This window comes from Perissodus microlepis, chromosome 18 (genome assembly GCF_051167445.1).
Source record: "Perissodus microlepis isolate ML-2025 ecotype Zambia chromosome 18, ASM5116744v1, whole genome shotgun sequence".
In the NCBI taxonomy this organism is placed as follows: Eukaryota; Metazoa; Chordata; class Actinopteri; order Cichliformes; family Cichlidae; genus Perissodus; species Perissodus microlepis.
In genome coordinates, this window is record NC_140478.1 from 710236 (window position 1) to 731049 (window position 20814).

The 20814-nt window shown below is 46.0% G+C and overlaps 1 protein-coding gene across 4 annotated transcripts; it reads left to right on the forward strand.

Moving 5' to 3' along the window:
* The first annotated feature begins 839 nt into the window (after positions 1–839).
* On the forward strand, positions 840–20514 carry LOC146366377 (casein kinase I-like). 4 transcript variants are annotated; one of them, XM_084912978.1, is made up of 12 exons: positions 840–997; positions 4998–5800; positions 6154–6223; positions 7724–7872; positions 7965–8199; positions 8599–8684; positions 8808–8892; positions 8984–9129; positions 11587–11667; positions 15985–16086; positions 17319–17425; positions 19544–20514. In XM_084912978.1, the coding sequence occupies exons 2-12, from the start codon at positions 5537–5539 to the stop codon at positions 19596–19598; spliced, it is 1380 nt and encodes a 459-aa protein (XP_084769104.1). In that variant the 5' UTR covers positions 840–997; positions 4998–5536; the 3' UTR covers positions 19599–20514. The 4 variants fall into 4 exon arrangements, with proteins under 4 accessions (XP_084769104.1, XP_084769106.1, XP_084769103.1 ...); XM_084912977.1 differs by having other exon boundaries at positions 841–997; positions 8981–9129; XM_084912980.1 differs by lacking the exon at positions 15985–16086.
* The last annotated feature ends 300 nt before the right edge of the window (positions 20515–20814 follow it).

The following is a 20814-nucleotide window of genomic DNA, read 5'->3' on the forward strand; positions in this document are numbered from 1 at the left end:
GGTACCGGTCCGTGAGTCGTTTGGTACCGGGCCGCGAGAGTTGAGGCTCAGGTGTGAAATGTATGGTTTTCAGGGTTTTTATCGGTTTTCAGCGTTATTTTGTTATCGTTTTTATCGTTAACTCGGTTTTCCTGGGTCTTTTCACGTGTGTTATGAATAAATCTTCTTTTTTCGGTACCAGTACTAGTTTTATTTTGTTGTATTTATCCGCGACACCTTAAAGGCCGGTCCGTGAAAATATTGTCGGGCATAAACCGGTCCGTGACGCAAAAAAGGTTGGGGACCGCTGGATTAGAGAACAAAATCAATCCAAATTTGTCAGTCGGGTTCTTGTTTTTACAATCATTATAATAAAATAGCGTCATATTGATGCCTGTGATGATTTCTATCAACAACAGGTTGAAACAAACTAAACAAAAACCAGCTGTGCAAACAATAATAACGTTGTTTTAACCAGGCTGAGGGTTTTATGGAGCACGTGGGTATATGTGAAATGTTTAATTTAAAGAGTGTGGACTGTGTGTTTAATGAGAAGGCCGATTGTTATGTTTTTGTGCCATTTGTCTTTTTGTCTATATTTTGTCCACATACATTTGAGAAAAATATGCTGAACTGCACACAAAAACTTTCATACAGCTTTGCATAAAACACGGACGGTGAGAGTGTCAGAAAGTAGTGGTGAAAGTTAATATTTAAACTTTTCTGCACAAACTGAAGTGTGCGTGGCCCCCTCTCACGTACAGGCGCAGACACGCACAAGAAGCGTTGCTGTGGGTATTCTTCAAAGGGCCCTGCGCTGGTTCCCTTCGTTTACTGCGTAGCTCTCGTCTACATCCACGCAAATTGCGTTCAGGTTCACTGGCGAGCCTTTTCAGCTGGTTAGCCAAACATCCATAGAAAAGAGATGAGCAGGAAAGCGAGACGAAGAAAACGCGAACAGTTTATAACAAGTTAGAAAAACAGAGACCAAAGGTCAGCGTAGAAACATCGAGAGCGGGTACGTACGTGAGCTCTGTCTGTAAACGAGCTAACCGTGTATGTGTAAGAGCACAAATTCGGCGTTAGCCAACATTGGCTATTTAGCTGGCTGCTTATCATGCTAGCCAGCGTTAGCTTCTGACAGGCAGTGCTTAGCTGCGCTAGCCGAATCCTTTAAGTATTCACTGTCGTGTGATTACCTTGGGAGTCATTTTATATGGCTTTGCTCCGTTTACTGTAGCACTGTCTGCAGTTAGCCACTTTAAATTTGTTTCAATGAAGCTGACATTGTCAAGCTGCAGTCTATGGGCCAACCACACACAAACTAATGTGGCCTAAATCTAACTTCCTGCGCTACCTAGCTTGATTGAGAGTTGACGAACAGTAACACCATAATAATTCCCAGCTCTGGCTAGCAGCTAACGTCGTGTAATAAATGCAGGTGTTTAGTTATCAGACTACACAGTGGCTTCTCCCCGTCCTGAGACGTGCTACAGTCCGATCAGCTAACCGTTAGCAGAGCTTCTCAGGTCAGCCTAAAGCTTTCTGTCTGTAACTGTAAAACGTTGACAGCCCGCGGAACCAGTGAACAAAGCTATGGTTTGTACTCCTTTAGCTTAGCTTTGAAGTATGTACTATTACAGAGACTCAGAAATGAGTAAGAACTGTGGAGTGTGGGTGGCGAGACGAGGCCACGGCGATGCATTTAGGTATGCTGTGTTTCTCCTACAGACCTCATGAAGAAGTCATTTCTGTCTGCTAACAGTTGGTTAAAATGAACGGAGTAATGTGTTTGTTTACAGCTGCACGACAGGCGCTCAGTAGGTTTTGATACGAGGAGCTAATTGATACACACATATCTGACAATCAGGACAGATGCATTTCAGATATGGTCTGCTATAAGAGCAGGGATGGTAATATACTGTCATACACTGATTGGCTCAGCAGTGTAAGGGAGCCTGGTGCAGGCTGAGACCATGATGGCTAAGATGAGGCCAGTAGTATTGTTTTTAACTCACCTCTTGGGAAGTGCACGCAGGAAGTACTTAGTAAGCAGTGCCTCCAAACTGTGGTCAGCTGGCAGAGGAGGATGTTCTTTGTGTTTGCTCAGGCTTCACACAGGGCAGACGTATGTTTTTATTACTCACTAAAACCCCCAATACAAATGTTGGAACCAGCCTTTAAGTTTTCATTGCTCTTTATTACAAATTGAGAGTGTAAATATTCTGAAACCACCATCCAAATACAAACATGTGCAGAATCACATCAAGGTCTCATATTCTGGTGCTGTGAGTCCGATGTAGGGCTGTGTATGCCCCGTCACTCTGGTCTCATTAACTTGTAACCTTCAGGTCGCTGGTAATACCTAACAACGTTGGAGTTCATCTTTTTGTTCAGAATCAAGTGATCAGGCTTGTTATTCTGTTTTTCATAATCCGCCCACACCTGACGTCACCCACTCAAAGATTAGGTACAAGCTGTTTCTGAGCTTTAGCAGTGTGCATTTCTGTTCATCTTATAGATTGTATTAAAGATTTGTCCTGCATACACCACACAGATGTTCACTCTCCAGCAAAGTCACAAAAACAGCTAAAAATCTGTGTCAGGTTTGTTGTAAGTGTGGTTTCAGTGCAGATAAAAGTTCAGCACTTAAGATCAAGACGCATGTGTAGATTTCAGGGCTTCATAGATATTTGTTGCATGCTTTGACTGCTTTATTCATTTTCTTAAGCTTATCCAGTTCAGAGTTGTTTGTGGAGTGGAGCCTGTCCCAGGGAGGGGGCACACCTGGACAGGGTGCCCCTCTCTGGCAGGGCTAACACAGACAGACGGCCATTTGCACTCCTCATCTTTGGGCAATGTAAAAGTTAACGTAACCCTGCTGACCGCATGTCTTTGGACTGCTCGAAGTCACATTCAAACTCCATACAGAAAGGAGCTGGCCTGTGTTGTGTAATATGCATTATGGACGCATGTTTTCCAGTCTAGCATGGATGTTGGTATTCCTTCTGGAAGCCTTAATGAAGCTGTAATTTAGTGTAGTTGAGGTTATTTATTTATTTGTCGTTTTTCCCTGTGAGCTGCTCAACCTGACCAAGAGCTCTGTGTGAGGCTACAGAAGCTCTGCTGTTGCAGGGGATCGTAACAGAGCGACGTTTATAACAGTCTAATGTGACGAGCCTTTTTGTTAAGTAGCCTGATTCCCTCATATGGAGAACTAAACGTGGTTAAAATAAATCAGTTCATTTTGTCAGAGCCAGTGGCAGCTGCAGGATGTTCTTTGGTAAATGTTATTCTTGTAGATTGGCACTCAGCTGTCACTTTATCAGTGTGGGTACATGTCGCGTGTTGGGATGGATGCACGTGGAAGTCTGGACGAACGAGCGTTTGTCCCGTCGACGGGTTTCTGCTTCGTCCGTTTCTCGTTCGTCTTGATTGCAGTGCCCACACTTGTTGCTGAAATGAATCATGGGTCTGTGTGTAGTTAAGAGAAACGTTTCCAAGCGACAGCAATGGTGCGAGTCGCATCACGTTAATCCTTGCTGCGCTCAAACTTGCTGTGTCGACTGAGGCAGCAGACTCGTGTACAGTCACCAATCGGAGCGCACCATTCTGGGAAACGCTCTTCTTTGCCTCCTCCCGTCCTGCACTGATACTGCGTGATGTCGGGAGCACCGAGCTTCCCTCACCCGAACAAAGTTGGCCTCGTACACATCAGAGTTACTACAAGGTCTCGGTTTAGGATGGCTGAAACTACTGCCTGTTGCTACTGATTCAGTTTTATTTCAGAAACATGAAGCACACAAAGCTCATTAACAGTTTGTCTGGTTATGCTGAGATTAGCTGGTTTTTGTGTTTGTGGTATTGAAAACACACGTGTGTCCAAAGGGAAGCTGCAGAGTGCGCCGTGGTGCACAAACGTCAACGCTCGTAACATGATGATGTTTGTCCCGTGTCCCCTTTGCTTTCATGACACTCAGCGTTATCAGCTGTAACAGCATAGAGCTGATGTCTGCTGAGCTTCAGTGTTTTATGTAAACCGTGGTTTCCCTCTAGGTCAACGTTGTTGTGTTTCACTAAACTGAATGAAGATACATTTAGATTTCTGACATCATAATAATGCTTATTAAAACTCGGTAGCCTTTACTGAAATGATTTCTCTTCCGGTCACGGATCACCCGTTGTTCTGCTTCAGCGGGATACGGCTCAGTGTTTCCTGTTAGCGGCGTCAGAGGAACTCGCTGCTGTCTCCCAGATTTCCTTTCCCTCGTTGGTCCTTCACATCATTACCGTGAAGTGAACCTCACATCAACACAGCACAAGTCTGACTGGCAGTTGAGCTTTTATACCAGTGTGAGTGGGAAACGTTATTCTGACGTGCTAAACTTCACGTTTGTTGTTGTTTAGCTTGGTTTCTGACTCATGAACCCACGTGAACCTCGGCCCATAAAATATCTACAAGTTTGACTTGAAGTCATTCTTACTTCATGCTTGGACCTCAGTAAGCAGGAAGAGAAAAAGGAGCCTGGAATAGAATAACAGGGATGTGAAGGAACGAATGGAGTGAGAGGAAAACTGCAGGAAATGAAGGAATTGGAGTATCCAGGATGGGTGTTCCTATCAGAGGAGCCAAACACAAACCGGGCCTCCTGAAGGCAGATGTGCTCTGGTTTTCTGTTGCCATCCTGTGATGTCTGTGACACGTTTGAAACTCCAGACTCTTACTCCATGAAACGTTGTGAGATTTAAAAAGGGGCAGTCGGCTGCTCCTCTGCCTTGTAATGGCTGCAGCACAACTATCAGCTGTGGTTTCTTTCCCGTCTCAAGCCTGAAGCTCTCACAGAGTTTCATGCTGCTTGTTATCCGAGTAGTCCTTTAATGTAATTTGAGTTCAGCGCTCTCAGATAAACCACTCTTCTAATGAGGAAACTCTGGTCCACGTGCTCTATAGTTCACACAGTGAAAATGGCGGCACTGAAATATTTGATATTCATTTTTTTCTGTTTTTTTCCCCTTAGGTGGTTCAACAGGCAGCATTGCTCTCACCCAGGGGTCAACGCTTCACCTGTTGTGTCATAGGAACAAGCAGCCGGGTTGTCTCTGTGGGACACGTGCACTAAAGCCAGCTAGCTTACACCTGTGTCACTGAAGTATTACCTGAGTGTCAGATGTGGAAAAACCTCCCGACTCTTCCTGTCTGCTGTCATGTCTGAACCTGAAGCTGGTATAGCTTCCACGTCCATAATAGCATGTTAGCATATGGTTAAATACGGGCCTTTAACCTCATCCTTCCCATTAGCATCTCTGGCCCCTACAAGGGGGTTTACAGTCATTCGTGGTGGTCCCCCCTCACCCCTTCATCTTTTCATTTCTCATTCATTCACTCATCCACATCAGCTCTGCCCCATCTCACCGTCGCTGCTAACTAAAATCAGCTAAAACCAAGCTGCCTCAGCTCAGATAGTCTGATAGGCTAACTGCTAGGCTTTTGTTTTGGTGGTTATTTTGGTTGTATGGAATCGGCTTAATCGTGGAGAGGCCAGGCTACCACAAACTGATGGACTTTGACAAGCGAGGAGTCGGGGGAGGAGGCGGAGGTGGTGGCGGAGGAGGTGGAGGTAAGGGGGAGACAGAGGATGCGAAGAGGATGTCTGGGAAGGCAGGGAGCCGACCGGGGCACGGGCGGGGAGCTGGCTCCAACTCTGGGGTTCTGATGGTCGGCCCAAACTTCCGGGTTGGAAAGAAGATTGGCTGTGGGAACTTTGGAGAGCTTCGGCTTGGAAAGAACCTCTACACCAATGAATATGTGGCCATCAAACTGGTAAACATACGTTTCTGCTTGTTAACATTTTAGAACTGTAGCAACACACGTGGTTGGTTTAACAAGGATACATCATAGGATACATACGCACGGTTAAGCTGACGTGTGCCTTGAGCTCAGGGACCGCTGCACAGACACCATCAGCTTACTGGTCACCTCCTGTTGTTGTTGTTGATCAGTTTGACCAGGTGGGGAACTCTGTGGTTCCAAGCATGTGGAACGCCTCTCGTCCTGATGTCAATCAGTCGATTAAAACATCTGCACTCAGATTCAAATCCATGATGTCCTGATGAGCTCATCGCTGTGAGGTTAATTCTAGGAGTTTGTCTAAATTACCTTATTCTCTTTTGTAGGAACCAATTAAGTCACGAGCGCCACAACTCCATCTAGAATATCGCTTCTACAAACAACTGGGAAGTTCAGGTGAGGTCTCTGTGCTTACCCCCGTCTCCATTGGACCCAGTGTCAGCTGAGACGGGCACCAGCCCACGTGCTGGATGAATGCCACGAATGAGCTGCATTACTGACTCTGGAATTGTCTTAAATAGCTTTTTAGTGTTTAGTCCTGAGCTGTCAGCCACTTGCATGCGTTCTTAGGGCTGGGCGATATGAGGACCATCTCATATCACCATACGCGATATACAAATGTCATTTTCAGCCATACAGTGCTGCAGAATTCAGGAGACAAAATAAAACAGTTGAAATTAAAAATGTGCTCCTTTGTGCTTATAACATATAAAAATTATAAGATAAAAAAATGTGACGACCTCAAATTACAGAAACCAAAGTGCAGACTGACGTAGAGCAGTCACAGGTATGTTCTTTGGGGCGTGGGGAGACGTTGACATGCTGAGTTTAAAACACTTCGTTTTGCAGTGGACGACCTTTCAGCTGGTGGAATAAATTCGTGGTACTGCTGCCTTTTGCAGCAATAGTTTTACGGTTTGTAAAAATGCTGCAGCTTCACTGGTGTGGAACTGGTTTAGCTTTCGTCTGTCAGATACACAACAAAGCACTATTTTTGGTAGCGCATGCTAGCGGGCCGTCGTTATTACCGTGTTGTTTGGAAAATACGGCGCACTTAAAATCAATCCTTTGATTTTTCTGAAAATCGACAGAGCCCCTTATAATCCCGTGAGCCTTATGTATGAACTCTGGTTGTGTTTACTGACCTCGAAACGATTTTATGTTCACGGCGCTCGAAAATCTGTCAAATGTTTCAGTACGACTTTGCTGAGCTACGAAGCCGCACCGCTTGATGGATTGTCGGAGCATTACGGCTGTCGTAGGCGGAGCCTCGCGGAGTGATACGTACTGTGCTTCAACATAATGTTACCGTATTGTGTGTGTATAACCTCTTTTTAAGTTTTGTGGATATTATACATGGTTATGCTGAGGATATGTCGGCCAGTTTCCACTGGAAATGCCTTTTGGTTAAACTGTCAGCGAGGAATTTGCACTGTTACGTTTTTATATAACTTTAGTGCAGATAAAAAACAGCTGCTTGTTTAAGTGAAAATACATTGATGGGTTTTTGCACTAATAAAGTTGAGGAGTTGTAAAGTATTTTGTCTCGTGTCAATTATGTCGTCAGTTATATCGTTATCGCAAATTTTCAAATGTATATGGTGATAAATATTTTTGGTCCATAAATATCGCCCTGCTCTAGTTTGCACTATAACTTGAATAGTACAGTTTTCTGGTGCGTGTCAGACCTCCCATGACCAAACCGTGTCCGTGCTGCAGCGGCCGCCCCTCATTTAGGAATAAGGTCCTCGGTTTGTCTTCACCGGCCGTGCTGGGGTTCCCTGCGCCGACGATAGATGTTTCATCATATCGCACAGCCCTACATGTTATTATCTGTTAAAATGAGGAGTGATCACAGTCCATCAACTATGCTTTGTTCTTCCATTGGACACCCAGAGGGTGTACCCCAGGTGTTTTACTTTGGACCATGTGGTAAATACAATGCTATGGTTCTGGAGCTACTGGGACCCAGCTTAGAAGATCTGTTTGACCTCTGTGACAGGACTTTCTCTCTAAAGACTGTACTTATGATAGCCATACAGCTGGTAAGTCAGTGTTCACATTTGAATGTTCAGACGTTAACCACCGGTAGTTTACCGAGTCGCTGAATCGGTTCTGCTCTCGTCTTGTCCCCTAGATAACGCGCATGGAGTTTGTCCACACCAGAAGCCTGATCTATAGAGATGTGAAACCCGAGAACTTCCTGGTTGGCCGACCGGGTTCCAAGAGGCAGCACACGATCCACATCATCGACTTTGGCCTGGCGAAAGAATACATTGACCCAGAGACCAAGAAGCACATCCCTTACAGAGAACACAAGAGTCTAACTGGCACTGCGAGATACATGAGCATAAATACACATCTAGGGAAAGGTGAGCGTCTTCATCCTGTCATATATTCACACATGGCAGGTGCCCATATATGACAGCAGCTCTTGCATTGTGTGCCCACTGTGCCAGCTGATAATTCACATAAACTTATTTAAACATGTGATATTTACAGTATTCGCCTCGGTCTTAGTTAGACAGGATGCATTCAGACACAGTACTAAGTGCTGGTGAGGGACTGAAATTGCAGCTGGTGCTTCAACACGTGAAACTCTGAAGAGAGGAGCTGAGCGTCACGTGTTCAGCCTGACTTTGTAACGAAGTGACGATGTGGTCAAAGACTGATATGACACATTTACCTTTCTGGGGCTGTCTGTAGCAGACTGTGTCATGTTGTTATGGTCCAGCCATGACGTCTAAGCCTGGTCTCTCGTGTTGTTTCAGAGCAAAGCCGGCGGGATGACCTGGAAGCTCTGGGCCACATGTTCATGTACTTCCTGCGAGGCAGCTTGCCCTGGCAGGGACTCAAGGTGAGGAGACGGGCAGCTTTCCATCGGTCCAGCCCCTTCTTGTTTTCTTTGCCTGCCTCTCATGTTCGGACTTGTCTTCAGTCACTCTGCATACAGATGGCTCACTGTGTGTCTCTTCATTAGGCTGACACTCTGAAAGAACGTTATCAGAAGATAGGAGACACAAAACGAGACACCCCAATAGAGGTCCTCTGTGAGAACTTCCCAGGTTTGTATTGACTCTTTAGAAAAGCCTATTTCATGTGTGCGCCTGTGTGGGTTGGGTGGTCTCATACCTGTCTGTGTGTATGTAACAGAAGAGATGGCCACCTACTTGCGGTATGTGCGTCGGCTTGACTTCTTTGAGAAGCCGGACTACGACTATCTGAGGAAACTCTTCACAGACCTCTTTGACAGAAATGGATACGTCTTTGATTACCAGTACGACTGGACTGGGAAGCCACTGGTTAGTGTGTGTGTGTGTGTGTGTGTGTGTGTGTGTGTGTGTGTGTGTGTGTGTGTGTGTGTGTGTTGAACGCACGTTGTGGCTTGTTGCAGGCTCAGAGCTAAGGTTGGCTCATGTACTGAGCCAACCTTAGCTCATGTACTGATTGATGGGCTGTGTTTACAGGATCTAAACTGCATCAGTTTAGATCCTGTCGTCCACACAGACGCAGTTCCTCATGTATTCTTCATTATGCAGCATTTTATATGAAAGGCTGGAGCGAGGGTGCCAGAAATCACAAACCAAAGGGTGCCCGTACAGTCTGTCACCAAGGGTCAGGCCACAGGTTCTGATGGCCCTGAACATGGGTGGTTATTAGAAACAGAACACACTGCACCATAACAGAAGAGAGGGAGCCACCTTTAACAGGGGACGGACTCCCTCTGCAGGCAGACTACACACCAACGGAGCAGTGGGACCAGCAGCAGTATTTAAGCTGTTTGCAAGTTGGTACACAGCAGAGCTAACAGTGTGTGGGCTCTGTGGGCAGCAGGAGTGGTTCACATCTTAGTGAAAAGGGTTTAAACTAAGGGATGACTGTGATTACAGGGCTGTATATGTGCAGGCGGGGCCTCAGATATCATTGGTGATTCAGTTTGAATGCTTGACTAGAGGTGTCTCCAGCCAGGGCACGTGGGAGTGTGATACCCCATAATATGTGTTGGAACAACTGAAAGCCAACAGCCATTTTCAGTGAGGGACAGCTGCAAAAAATAGGAGCACTGAGCTGCACCCCCGAGTACGTTAAAACAAAGTTTATAAAAACAGTTTAACTGCTTGGAGAGGTAAAAACAGTCTCCCTCCATGGTTCACTGTGTCTCTGAGAACAAGCTGAACACAGTGTCCAGCTCAGCTGTCTGCAACAGCACTGCTTATTTCTACTGAATTATACAAAGCTGACTTATTATAACGTTTTCTTTTAAAACAGTCGGACTGACTGCGTCATGTGTCCCACTGCGGCTGCGACTGCGCCGTGTGTCCCGCTGCGACTGCGCCGTGTGTCCCGCTGCGACTGCGCCGTGTGTCCCGCTGCGACTGTGTCGTGTAACTGCGTCATGTGTCCCGCTGCGACTGCGCCGTGTGTCCCGCTGCGACTGTGTCGTGTAACTGCGTCATGTGTCCCGCTGCGACTGCGCCGTGTGTCCCGCTGCGACTGCGCCGTGTGTCCCGCTGCGACTGCGCCGTGTGTCCCGCTGCGACTGTGTCGTGTAACTGCGTCATGTGTCCCGCTGCGACTGCGTCATGTGTCCCACTGCGGCTGTGACTGTGCCCCGCTGCGACTGCGCCGTGTGTCCCGCTGCGACTGCGCCGTGTGTCCCGCTGCGACTGCGCCGTGTGTCGTGTAACTGCGTCATGTGTCCCGCTGCGACTGCACCGTGTGTCGTGTAACTGCGCCGTGTGTCGTGTAACTGCGCCGTGTGTCGTGTAACTGCGCCGTGTGTCGTGTAACTGTGTCGTGTGTCCCGCTGCGACTGCGTCCCGCTGTGACTGCGCAGTGTGTCATGTAACTGCGTCGTGTGACCCGCTGCGACTGCGCCGTGTGTCGTGTAACTGCGCCGTGTGTCGTGTAACTGCGCCGTGTGTCGTGTAACTGTGTCGTGTGTCCCGCTGCGACTGTCTCCCGCTGCGACTGCGCCGTGTGTCATGTAACTGCGTCGTGTGACCCGCTGCGACTGCACCGTGTGTCGTGTAACTGCGCCGTGTGTCGTGTAACTGCGCCGTGTGTCGTGTAACTGTGTCGTGTGTCCCGCTGCGACTGTCTCCCGCTGCGACTGCGCCGTGTGTCATGTAACTGCGTCGTGTGACCCGCTGCGACTGCGCCGTGTGTCGTGTAACTGCGCCGTGTGTCGTGTAACTGCGCCGTGTGTCGTGTAACTGCGCCGTGTGTCGTGTAACTGTGTCGTGTGTCCCGCTGCGACTGTCTCCCGCTGCGACTGCGCCGTGTGTCATGTAACTGCGTCGTGTGACCCGCTGCGACTGCACCGTGTGTCGTGTAACTGCGCCGTGTGTCGTGTAACTGCGCCGTGTGTCGTGTAACTGCGCCGTGTGTCGTGTAACTGTGTCGTGTGTCCCGCTGCGACTGCGTCCCGCTGTGACTGCGCAGTGTGTCCCGCTGCGACTGTCTCCCGCTGCGACTGCGCCGTGTGTCATGTAACTGCGTCGTGTGACCCGCTGCGACTGCGCCGTGTGACCCACTGCGACTGCGTCCCGCTGCGACTGCGCAGTGTGACCCACTGCGACTGTCCCGCTGCGACTGTGTTAGTGGGTAAATGGAGTGTTCCACACTGATGTTTCCTCAGTAATATTAATGTGACATGTCGATTGACTCCAGTGTAAGCCCAAATAAGGAAACGTCTGATAGCACAGCTGTGTATTAGCTGTGTACATTTCTGTGTTAACCCTTTGTTTTGTGCTTAGCCCACTCCGATTGGTCCGGTGGCCAGCGAGACTCCACTTCAGACGAGCAACCGAGATAAAGCACCACAAACCAAAAACCAGGTAGGCACTGATTATAGACAAACGTGGAGCATGTCCTCATTAGTGTTGGCACTCACATACACACTTTTCACCGTACAAAGGAAACACATACCTGGCTACATGTTGCTCCTTTGTCTTTTCATCTCTACTGGACAATGGGGGCTCTTTCTTCAGGGGTTCCCTCTGTAACAACAAACCATAGCAGGAATACCCAGTTAAGGCTGAACACGATAAACAGAATAAATTATTCATTCTTATTCTTCTATTTTTGTACTACTAAAGTACCATGATTACAAATATTTTAGTGATATAATATGGATCAGTCATATGGGTGGGATGTTGAAGCCTGTTTTACTGTGCATGGCTTAAAGAACTAAGGTGAGGCATGTCTTTCCCCATAAGTGTTCATAATGAAGGCACCACAAGAATTGCACTTTGATTATGGAACTTTGTCTTTTGGGTTGGGTCATGGTTATGGTTGGGTCATGGTTATGGTTGAGTTATGGTTGGGTCATGGTTATGGTTGAGTTATGGTTGGGTCATGGTTATGGTTGGGTCATGGTTATGGTTATGGTTGGGTCATGGTCATGGTTATGGTTGGGTCATGGTTATGGTTATGGTTGGGTGGGCAGAATAATAAAACATCCAGAACCACACCAAATGTATTTATGCTCATGGCTATGGGTAGTTTTGTTTATAACCATGTTGAAGATTCGAGTTGAGAGTAGTGATGTCATGTATGATGTCATGTATGGTCTTGTGGAGAGTGCTGCATTATGAATTCTTTTCAGGGTATACTCAGTCTGTGTATAGTGACACTTTAGTCTGTTTTAACCTGCAGGCTGCTGTTCCACCTTGATGGCTTAGTTAGTGGTAGCAACATGTTTCAGGCTCACTGGGACATGTTTACTGTGGGATTGCGTCGCCTCTTCACCTTTTTAGAAAGCATTTGTTTTCTTCTCTCTCACCAGTGTTTTGCTCGTCCACTGCTGAGTGTTTTATTTTTGATGAAGTGAAGATCAGTGTTGTTTTCCAGCCTTGTCTCTTACTCACACAGATTTCTATTCTTAAAGAGCCTGTGTGCAGTTTTACACTGACAGACACCTTCAGCACATACCTGTTATTTGTCATTATAAGCCCACTGTTACTGCTTTCTTGTTATTTACAGCAGGTAAAATAAATATTGAACACATTAGTTTTCTAAATAAATATGTTTGTAAATGGCATGAACTTCTCACTAGATGTTGATAACAACACAGGAAATGACACCGAGAAAAACTAGTGAACACATGAAGACTGTGTGGACGTCCTAACACCTGCTGAAGTCTCTCAGTAATTAAAAAGTGATCCTGCCACTAAGGCTACGTTCACACTGCAGGCGAAAGCGCATCAAATCCGACTTTTTTTGACCCTGTGCGACACAAGAACAACATTAAGCTACTCACGCAGAGAAGAACGGCTGCTGCTGCCATCATCATCCTCATCATTTCTGCTACACTGGCAGGGCTAGGGGCCAGGACTCTCCTCTTCGGGTTTTTGGGGGATGTTGCTAACTCCGGGTCAGATAACAGGCACCACACCCGCAGTAGATGTGCTCGGTGTGAGGTCTCGCAGCAAGCTATCAAATATGGTGCATTTCTCGGCTTTTAACAAAACGCTATGCTTTGCCATGTGTTTCATCAGATTCGAGGTGTTACATCCTTTGCACAGTATCACCTTAAAGCACTTGTTGCAGGCTGCTGAGTTTGCATCTTTTGCTGTGAAGTACAGCCAGACTTTGACCGCTTCACTTTGGGCGTTTTTAATCTGTAGCTCTGCTCTAAAAGAACGTACGTACCTGGGCCCGCCTACTATCCTCGGAAAGGTAAAATGATTGGCTGGAATCCAAAGTGTGTGACATCTCAGGAAAAAAAGCACCGAAATAAAGCACCGAAATGTGCGCTGCTTTTCGGTCTGGTTACTACCGTTTATGTCAGAACATACCGGTACCCATCCCTATTGTTTAAGCACTGCTTCCAGCCAAGAGTGATACCATATATGCCCCATAGCTGCAGAAAAGGCTAACATTGTTATCTTTTTACAAAAAAACAGCTGAACATGAGAGGTTTTTGGACTAATTTTGTGTTCTCCATTCTTTAATGGTTCGAGCACCGTTTAAGCACTGGCACCGTTTCAAAAGTACCGGTTTGGTACTGGTATCGGATAAAACCTAAACGATACCCATCCCTATGTGCGACTCATATCCGATCATGGTGTGACAGTGTGAACGGCGCAAATCCAAGATCTTCAAATCCGATCTGGGTCACTTTCGTATGTGGTGCTGAATCCGATACATATCCGATGTTTTAGAAAGCTGCTGTTTGATGGTCATGTCGCATTAAATCCGTCTTTTACATCACTGACACAAGACAGACGCTGATTATCAGCTCCGGAGAAGACATGGCGAACGCTTCCTGTCCATCCAGTGAAACTGTTGGGAAGACGACGTTGGAGAAACGTGAACATTTTCTTTGTACTGTATAATCTGCAGATTCTGACAGAAATCTGCAGCTAGAAGCAGCGCTCCTCTAAAACAGCAATCAGGATCATTATTAGGCCAAATGTAAATAATAAATTAACTTAAATAACTTAAAGCAAAATTGGGAAACGTAAAGTCCGAAACAGTCAAACAATACTGTTGCTCTGGGTCTAAACAGAGCGCGTTGTGTGTGACGTCTTCTTTTGTGCATGCGGCCACTTTGAGGCTTCACACTAGAGCGCGTTTGTTGTCGCATTTTATTTGTAGTGTGAACGAGCAGACAGAAAAATCAGATTTGATCCAAAAATTGGAATTGAGCATTAAGACCTGCAGTGTGAACGTAGCCTAAGTGCACATTGATACCAGCTGGTTCAGGCCCAACCAGAGGCCTATAAAAAGTTTCACCCTGAAACGTCTCATGATGTCATGATGTGACCTCTGTTGGCACTGCTTCCAGAAGCTTTACTGGACTACTGAAGGTTCCAGTGAGCTCTGTTAATAATAATCCAGAAGTGGGAAAGACATTTCACTGTAAACCAGGTGCTTCCTGCAAGGTTTCAGACACAGACGAGTGAAACGACTTATCAGCAGGTACAGTTGTTTGAAAGTAAACGATAAGTAATGCACTCGTATGCACGCTCACCACACAAGACTTCATAGCTGAAGCACAAACATAATGAGGTACATTTAAAGTTTGCTGAACAACATTTAGACAAGCCTGTGAAACACTGGGAGAGTAGAGTCTGGACACATGAGACCAAAACTGACCTCTGGATGCCAGAATACACCCCATGTTTGGAGGTGAACGGCACTGCACATCACCAAAAACACCAAACCAACAGGTGGGAACATCGTGACGTGGGGCTGTTTTTCAGCATACAGCACTGTGATTCAGATAATTGAAGGAAGGATGAGTGGAAAAATGTCCTGAGAGATTCTTGATAAAAATCTGCTGCCACCTACCAGGATGATGAAGATGAAACGAGGGGGACACTGATGCCAAACACAGCCAACAAACTCGGTTAGTTCCAGAGAGACAAACTAAAGCTGCTAGAATGACCCGGAACCTTCTGGACTGTGTGGAAGCACGGTGCCATGCCTTTGTGCACGTCTTCATGTGTTCAATGCTTGATCCCTGTGTCATTTCTCATTATTACACGTACTTGGAAATGTGCAAAGAAACCAAAGCGTAGCTGTTTTACACTGAAAATAAAAATGAGCACATATATTGAAATGTGTGCTTTGAATGATTAGTTTTGTACAGCTTACGCTGTGGGAGATGGTTACAGCCACGCCAGTGTGAGACCTTTGATGCTGTTTCCGTAGTAACCATATAAGAAGACCGCCTTCGTTCTGTTGGCGGTGTTTTTGCTTGCACATGCAGACTCAGCAGAGGAAGCATGCATGTTTTTCATGTAGTTCAGGCTCAGTTTAATATGATGACCCAGCCTTGAACTGTGGTTAGCAGTTAGCCCTCATGGTAGGTGAAGCTGAAGGATCCTTTTTGCGTGGGGGTCTCCTCTCGTGTGCACTTTCCTGTGCGCTCTAATGCTGCTGCACACTTGAGTGCTCACCTTCATGTTGCACCTCCACCAAATACTGACCGTTTCTTTTCTGTTTCCTTTTCCACTCTTTCTCCATTCTCATCTCCCCTCACCTGATCCTCTGCTCCATCTGCCTTTCTGCTCCCACCACCTCCTCTTTCCATCTCCCAAACACTGTTCCACCTCACCTCTGCGGCCCTCCTTTCCCATCACCAATTCACCTTTCCTCTTCTCTGCCTCCACCCTTCCTGTTTCTCCTGTGATCGGCTCCTCTAGTCTCCAGAGGGGAAAGGCAGCGAGTCCCAGCCCACTCCAGTGACCAATCGAGAGCTTCTGGGCTCCCATCTCACTGCTGATAGGCTGGGCGGGTCTGTCCAGGTACTGAGAGGAAGGGTTGGCTCTGTCTGTCTGTCTGCCTGTCTGTCTGCATGACTTCCTCTGTCTCTGCAGAAGGGCTGATCTCAAGTCTGTTACAAAGCTGAAATATCCCCACACGTGGGACCAGTTCTTACCCACATCATGTTTGATAGTGTCCTGCATTAATTTGGCAGTATTTATGTCTTCACCCTTCTGTTACTGTCAGCTTTAGAGTAATGGGAGGGGGGGGCTCCTCTGTAGATGGAGAAGAGGTTATAAAGGTCACGTGATGATGTTTGAACACATCAGTGACAAAGAACCATCAGTTCATAATTAGCAGATTAGTTATTGCTGAAACCAGAGTAAAAAAACAAAAGTGGAACTTGTGGCTCTGCTGATGAAACGTTTAGTCAAGTATCCAGATTACTTAAACGTGTTGTTGATCGTTTGTGTGCACTAGTTACACCTTTTCCCATTGCCCGATCAAATATCAGCTGCTACATGTGGTGAGGTAGATGTGTGTCGGGTGTTGCTGTTTGCCTCGAATACATGTGACACAGTGGTAACAGCGTCATGACGTCAAACACGTTATCTGGCAGCTGTGTCGCGCTGCGTTGATTTTCTCTTCCTGCCCAGCAAACGTGCGCCGACATCAAATCAAATGTATGGTCTGTGATTTCTGCAGGTGTGGAAGCAACACACAGAGAGCTTCACAGCAGCATGTGTAGTACTGTGAAATAAATATTGTATATAATAAACAAAGCAAAGATTATTTGTATAAACGAGTCTGCTGTCATGTTGCTAAACACGTGTCCCCACTGGTGACGCTCAGCCTCGTTCTCGTCACTTCTCTCTGACGTGTGAGAGGTTTGAGGAAGATTTCAAAGAAACGAAAAAGCAAACATTTTCATCAGCTGTAGAAACCACGTGAAACAAATTGAGCCATCAAGCAGACGTGCTGTGTGTGATGCATGGCAATAGAACGTGTGGACATGTGTGTGCAGAGCTGTTGTGTCCACATCAAGCTCAAATTCATCCTCTCGTCTGTGCTGATGAAGAGTTTTAGTGTTTAATGAAAAACCCCAAATTGACCCCAAACTCCACCTGGGTGGGAACAAGCTTTCAAACACCAACAGTTGGATCTGACTTAATGTGGACATAATGTCGACTTTTTTGATTTCTTTTCTTTGTTCCACCAAATTTCAGAAGTGTGACCTCTGTGCTCATCACGCTTCTCCAATTCTGTCCTTCAGGTGATGAGTTCAACCAACGGTGAGCTGAATACGGATGACCCCACTGCAGGACACTCCAATGCACCAATCACAGCCAACCCAGAGGTTGAAGTCGCTGACGATACCAAGTAAGAATTCAAGAATTACAATCTTTTTTTATTTTTCACTTCAGTGTAGGTTCAGTTTTTTCTTTCAGCTCAGATTTAAACTGAGGAAACGAGTTCCTGTGAGTGGTGCTGTAACACACTCACACCCAGCATCACTGCTTCACACACAGAGTAGACTTTTACTCTGAAAATTCCTGCTTCAGGAAGTGCTGACTCTGCATTCACTGTATGTTGACAAACCTGTCACAGTGCTGTGCTGTGTGATTGTATCATCAGCTAGCTGTGTGCCTCTCAGCCACTGCACAGGCTGAGTCCATCTTTGGGGATAACACAGTAATAACTGTTTTTGGAACATTAAATATTAATAATGTACTCAGCAGTGATGGAGCAGACGATGGGACACACAGGAGGCTATAGAGATCGACAGACCACGTGACTTTCGCGCATTGCATTGTGGGTACGAGTGGCAACAAAGTCAAAACACTGCATCAAGCGCTAGTATTTCCAGCACCGCTAATCATTAATTCTGCAGTTTTAATCCCTACTTGCATTTTATTTGCCCCCAAAAACAGTTCTGTACAAAACAACAGAAACACGGCAGCTCCGTACAAGACAGACGTGACGAAAAGGCAAAAAAAACAAAGTACGAGGAAAAAATCAAAGGAGTGAAAGAGTCAAACCCACACGAGCACAGAGTGGAGTAAGGAGGTTAGCGTGCTGCACAACTTTCATCACGCACATATTTATTATTATATGGTCCTAAGTGTGAGCGCACACACTCACAACATGTTTAGTAACTTCAGATCCTGCAACAAGCCCAGGTCCAGTTTACTTTGGTGATTTGGACGATTCCATCTCACAGCTGTTGTTACAGGCAAACACAATGTATGTGTCGTTTCAGGTTGTAGTGTTACACAACATTTTCAGATCTAATAGAAATAAAATGAGTGTTTCGTAATTCATTCAATTTATTGTCTTTATTTATAACTGGCATTATTGTTTCGTTCTGTTATAGAATCTCACAAGAAAGAGGCAACATTGTAAAAATCCATCGTGCTTTATTAGCTGCTTCGGTGAAAAACAAATCAACAATGCAACAAAACAACATTTCAAAACAACATAGTGGAAAACAGTTATTCATCACTTGATTGCTTCAATACAACCCTTGGGCACATATATGCGGACTTTTCGTGGCTGTTTTGATCTCGCTCTCTCTTCACCGATCAGATCTCTCTGTGGTAGCAGCTTTAAACTCGGTCTGACCCAGGCTGATAGAGGGGCCCAGTCTGGATCACATTCCTGCATTTTGTAGGCTGGTTTTCCTACAAAACACAACAAACATTAGCCCGCAAAGCCACAGTGAACAAAGCAGCATAGCAACGAATTCAATTCAAATCAATATAAGACTTATTTGTAACCTACATCAACAATTATGTTATGATAGATTACGTAATAACTACAACAGCAGACTGACCTTTGTGGGAATGCTTGGAGCAACCTGTGAGCTGGAGTGTTCTGGGACGTTATATTTGGTCTTCGAATGGCTGCAATCCAGGCCATCCGTCGCCTCTTTGTTACTTCAGAAACATGACTTGAACATTTTCTCTTCCACGACGGAATCCGATAAAAAACGATCTCTTTACCCGTCGGCTTCCTGTGGCTGTCATGCAGCTATCGCAGTTAATAATACAACAGCTTCTTGCCATTTTTTTCTTTTTATGGCTGTGTGACTGTTTTCATATGAAAGCCTGCGTGCGCTAGTACCTCTTGCCACTCGGACCTACAATCCTTTGCGGTTTTACCCCAGAAATGACGTCACATTTTCCATCTCTGTCATAGGCCTCTTTCACTGCAGGAGCTACTGGGTGTTTTTTGGGTGCTACACACCTTTTTATTTGTGCCCATTGCAGTATCGCCCCCTGTAGGAAGTCTTAAAACGCTGCCACAGCAGGGCAGCGTTTTAAATCCCCAGCAGCCTGGCAGAACAAATGAAGGGGATCGGTGACACCGTGCATGCACCATACGCGTGCACCACGTGCTCGGCATGGCAGCGTCACCGTGTCTGCTGCGGCTGCTGCTGTGCACAGATACACAGAACATGTAAATGAACGACTGTTAACAGCAGCTTGTGTGTTGCAGGTGCTGCTGTTTCTTCAAGAGGAGGAAGAGGAAAGCTCTCCAGAGACACAAATGAAGACAAACAAGGGAACCTGTGGCTCTCCTCTTCACATCTGTTCTTTTTGTTTCTTTCTCTCACCCCTCTCCTCTTCCTCACCTCTGCTAACGGGCTGGTATACTGGTTTCTACTGGTCTGGACTGAGCAGTGAAGAGAGCGTTTGCTGCCTCTACCAGCAACGATCCCCTTGTGTATTTATGGCCAAAGACTGAAGTGAAACCAGAGCAGCACAGACTGCTGCAGGGAAACATGTGGCCGTAAGAATACAGCTGATGGACTGAAAAACAAGTTGACGACTGGATTCAGCTGCTTTCCTGGCCGACTGGCTACTTCTCACTTTTCCCCCTTTCCCGTTACTGAGTGGTTCAGAGGAGAGACGAGTGTGTTTGTGAGGACGTATGAGAGAGGACTCCAAATACAAGGGTGCAATGAGTCACACGTGCACACCCAACACAAACTGCACACTTTTCTGGAGCTCATTGCAAATCGATTTCATGGACAAAGAGATGCAGCTCGCGCACAGTCATTCAAGTTTTTATTCCTTAGGGTCAAAGGAAGAGCACTGTGAGTGGACTGGACTATTTCCTGAAATGGACCAGGCTCGGTGAATTCCTGAATCCCTTTCAGAGGAAAAACCCCACGACCACCAGAATCAAAAGTTTAAAAAGAAGTTTATGTAAAATCGATGCTTTGTTTCCTGTTTTAATTTGTAACTAAAAACAGAAAAGACTGTTCTGTTTTCATCCTGCTTTCCCCATGATTTCAGTTGTTCAGAAAGTTTGTGTTTTGTAGTTTCTAGTGTGTTCCTCAAAATGTTTTTTTTTTCCTAAATAACTTTTTAATTTTCTTTTTTTTCTTTTCCCCCTCTTCCTCTCTGGGTTGGGGGATGGAACGTCAGATAACTCCATTAAAAAACAACCAAACAACTTTAAAACCGAGCTTCATTCAGGCTGTAACCCATAATCTGTCCATTCATGTGTTTCTACCTCTCACAAACGGTGCTGGCAGTCCAGAGTCCAGTCCTCTTACATTCAGCCTCTACTGGGAAATGTTGAGAACTAGACCCAGAACACGCCTGTCATGTTCTGGTCTGTTCTACAGACTCTCTGCTGGGGCTGCTACATTTTGGCATCATTGCAGAGTTTAAGACAAACATGGCAGGACGGTGTTCATCAGCTCTTCCCTCAGGTTTATGTGATGCTTTCATCAGCTCCATGTACACAAGGAGAAGTCA

Bases quoted from the DNA above. Each gene is read 5' to 3' on its own strand.
- LOC146366377 (XM_084912977.1), top strand. From the start codon at position 5,537: ATGGACTTTGACAAGCGAGGAGTCGGGGGAGGAGGCGGAGGTGGTGGC. The intron at 16,087-17,318 runs GTACTGAGAGGA...TCTGTCCTTCAG, and splicing joins GGCTGGGCGGGTCTGTCCAG to GTGATGAGTTCAACCAACGG. The intron at 17,426-19,543 runs GTAAGAATTCAA...TGTGTGTTGCAG, and splicing joins GAAGTCGCTGACGATACCAA to GTGCTGCTGTTTCTTCAAGA.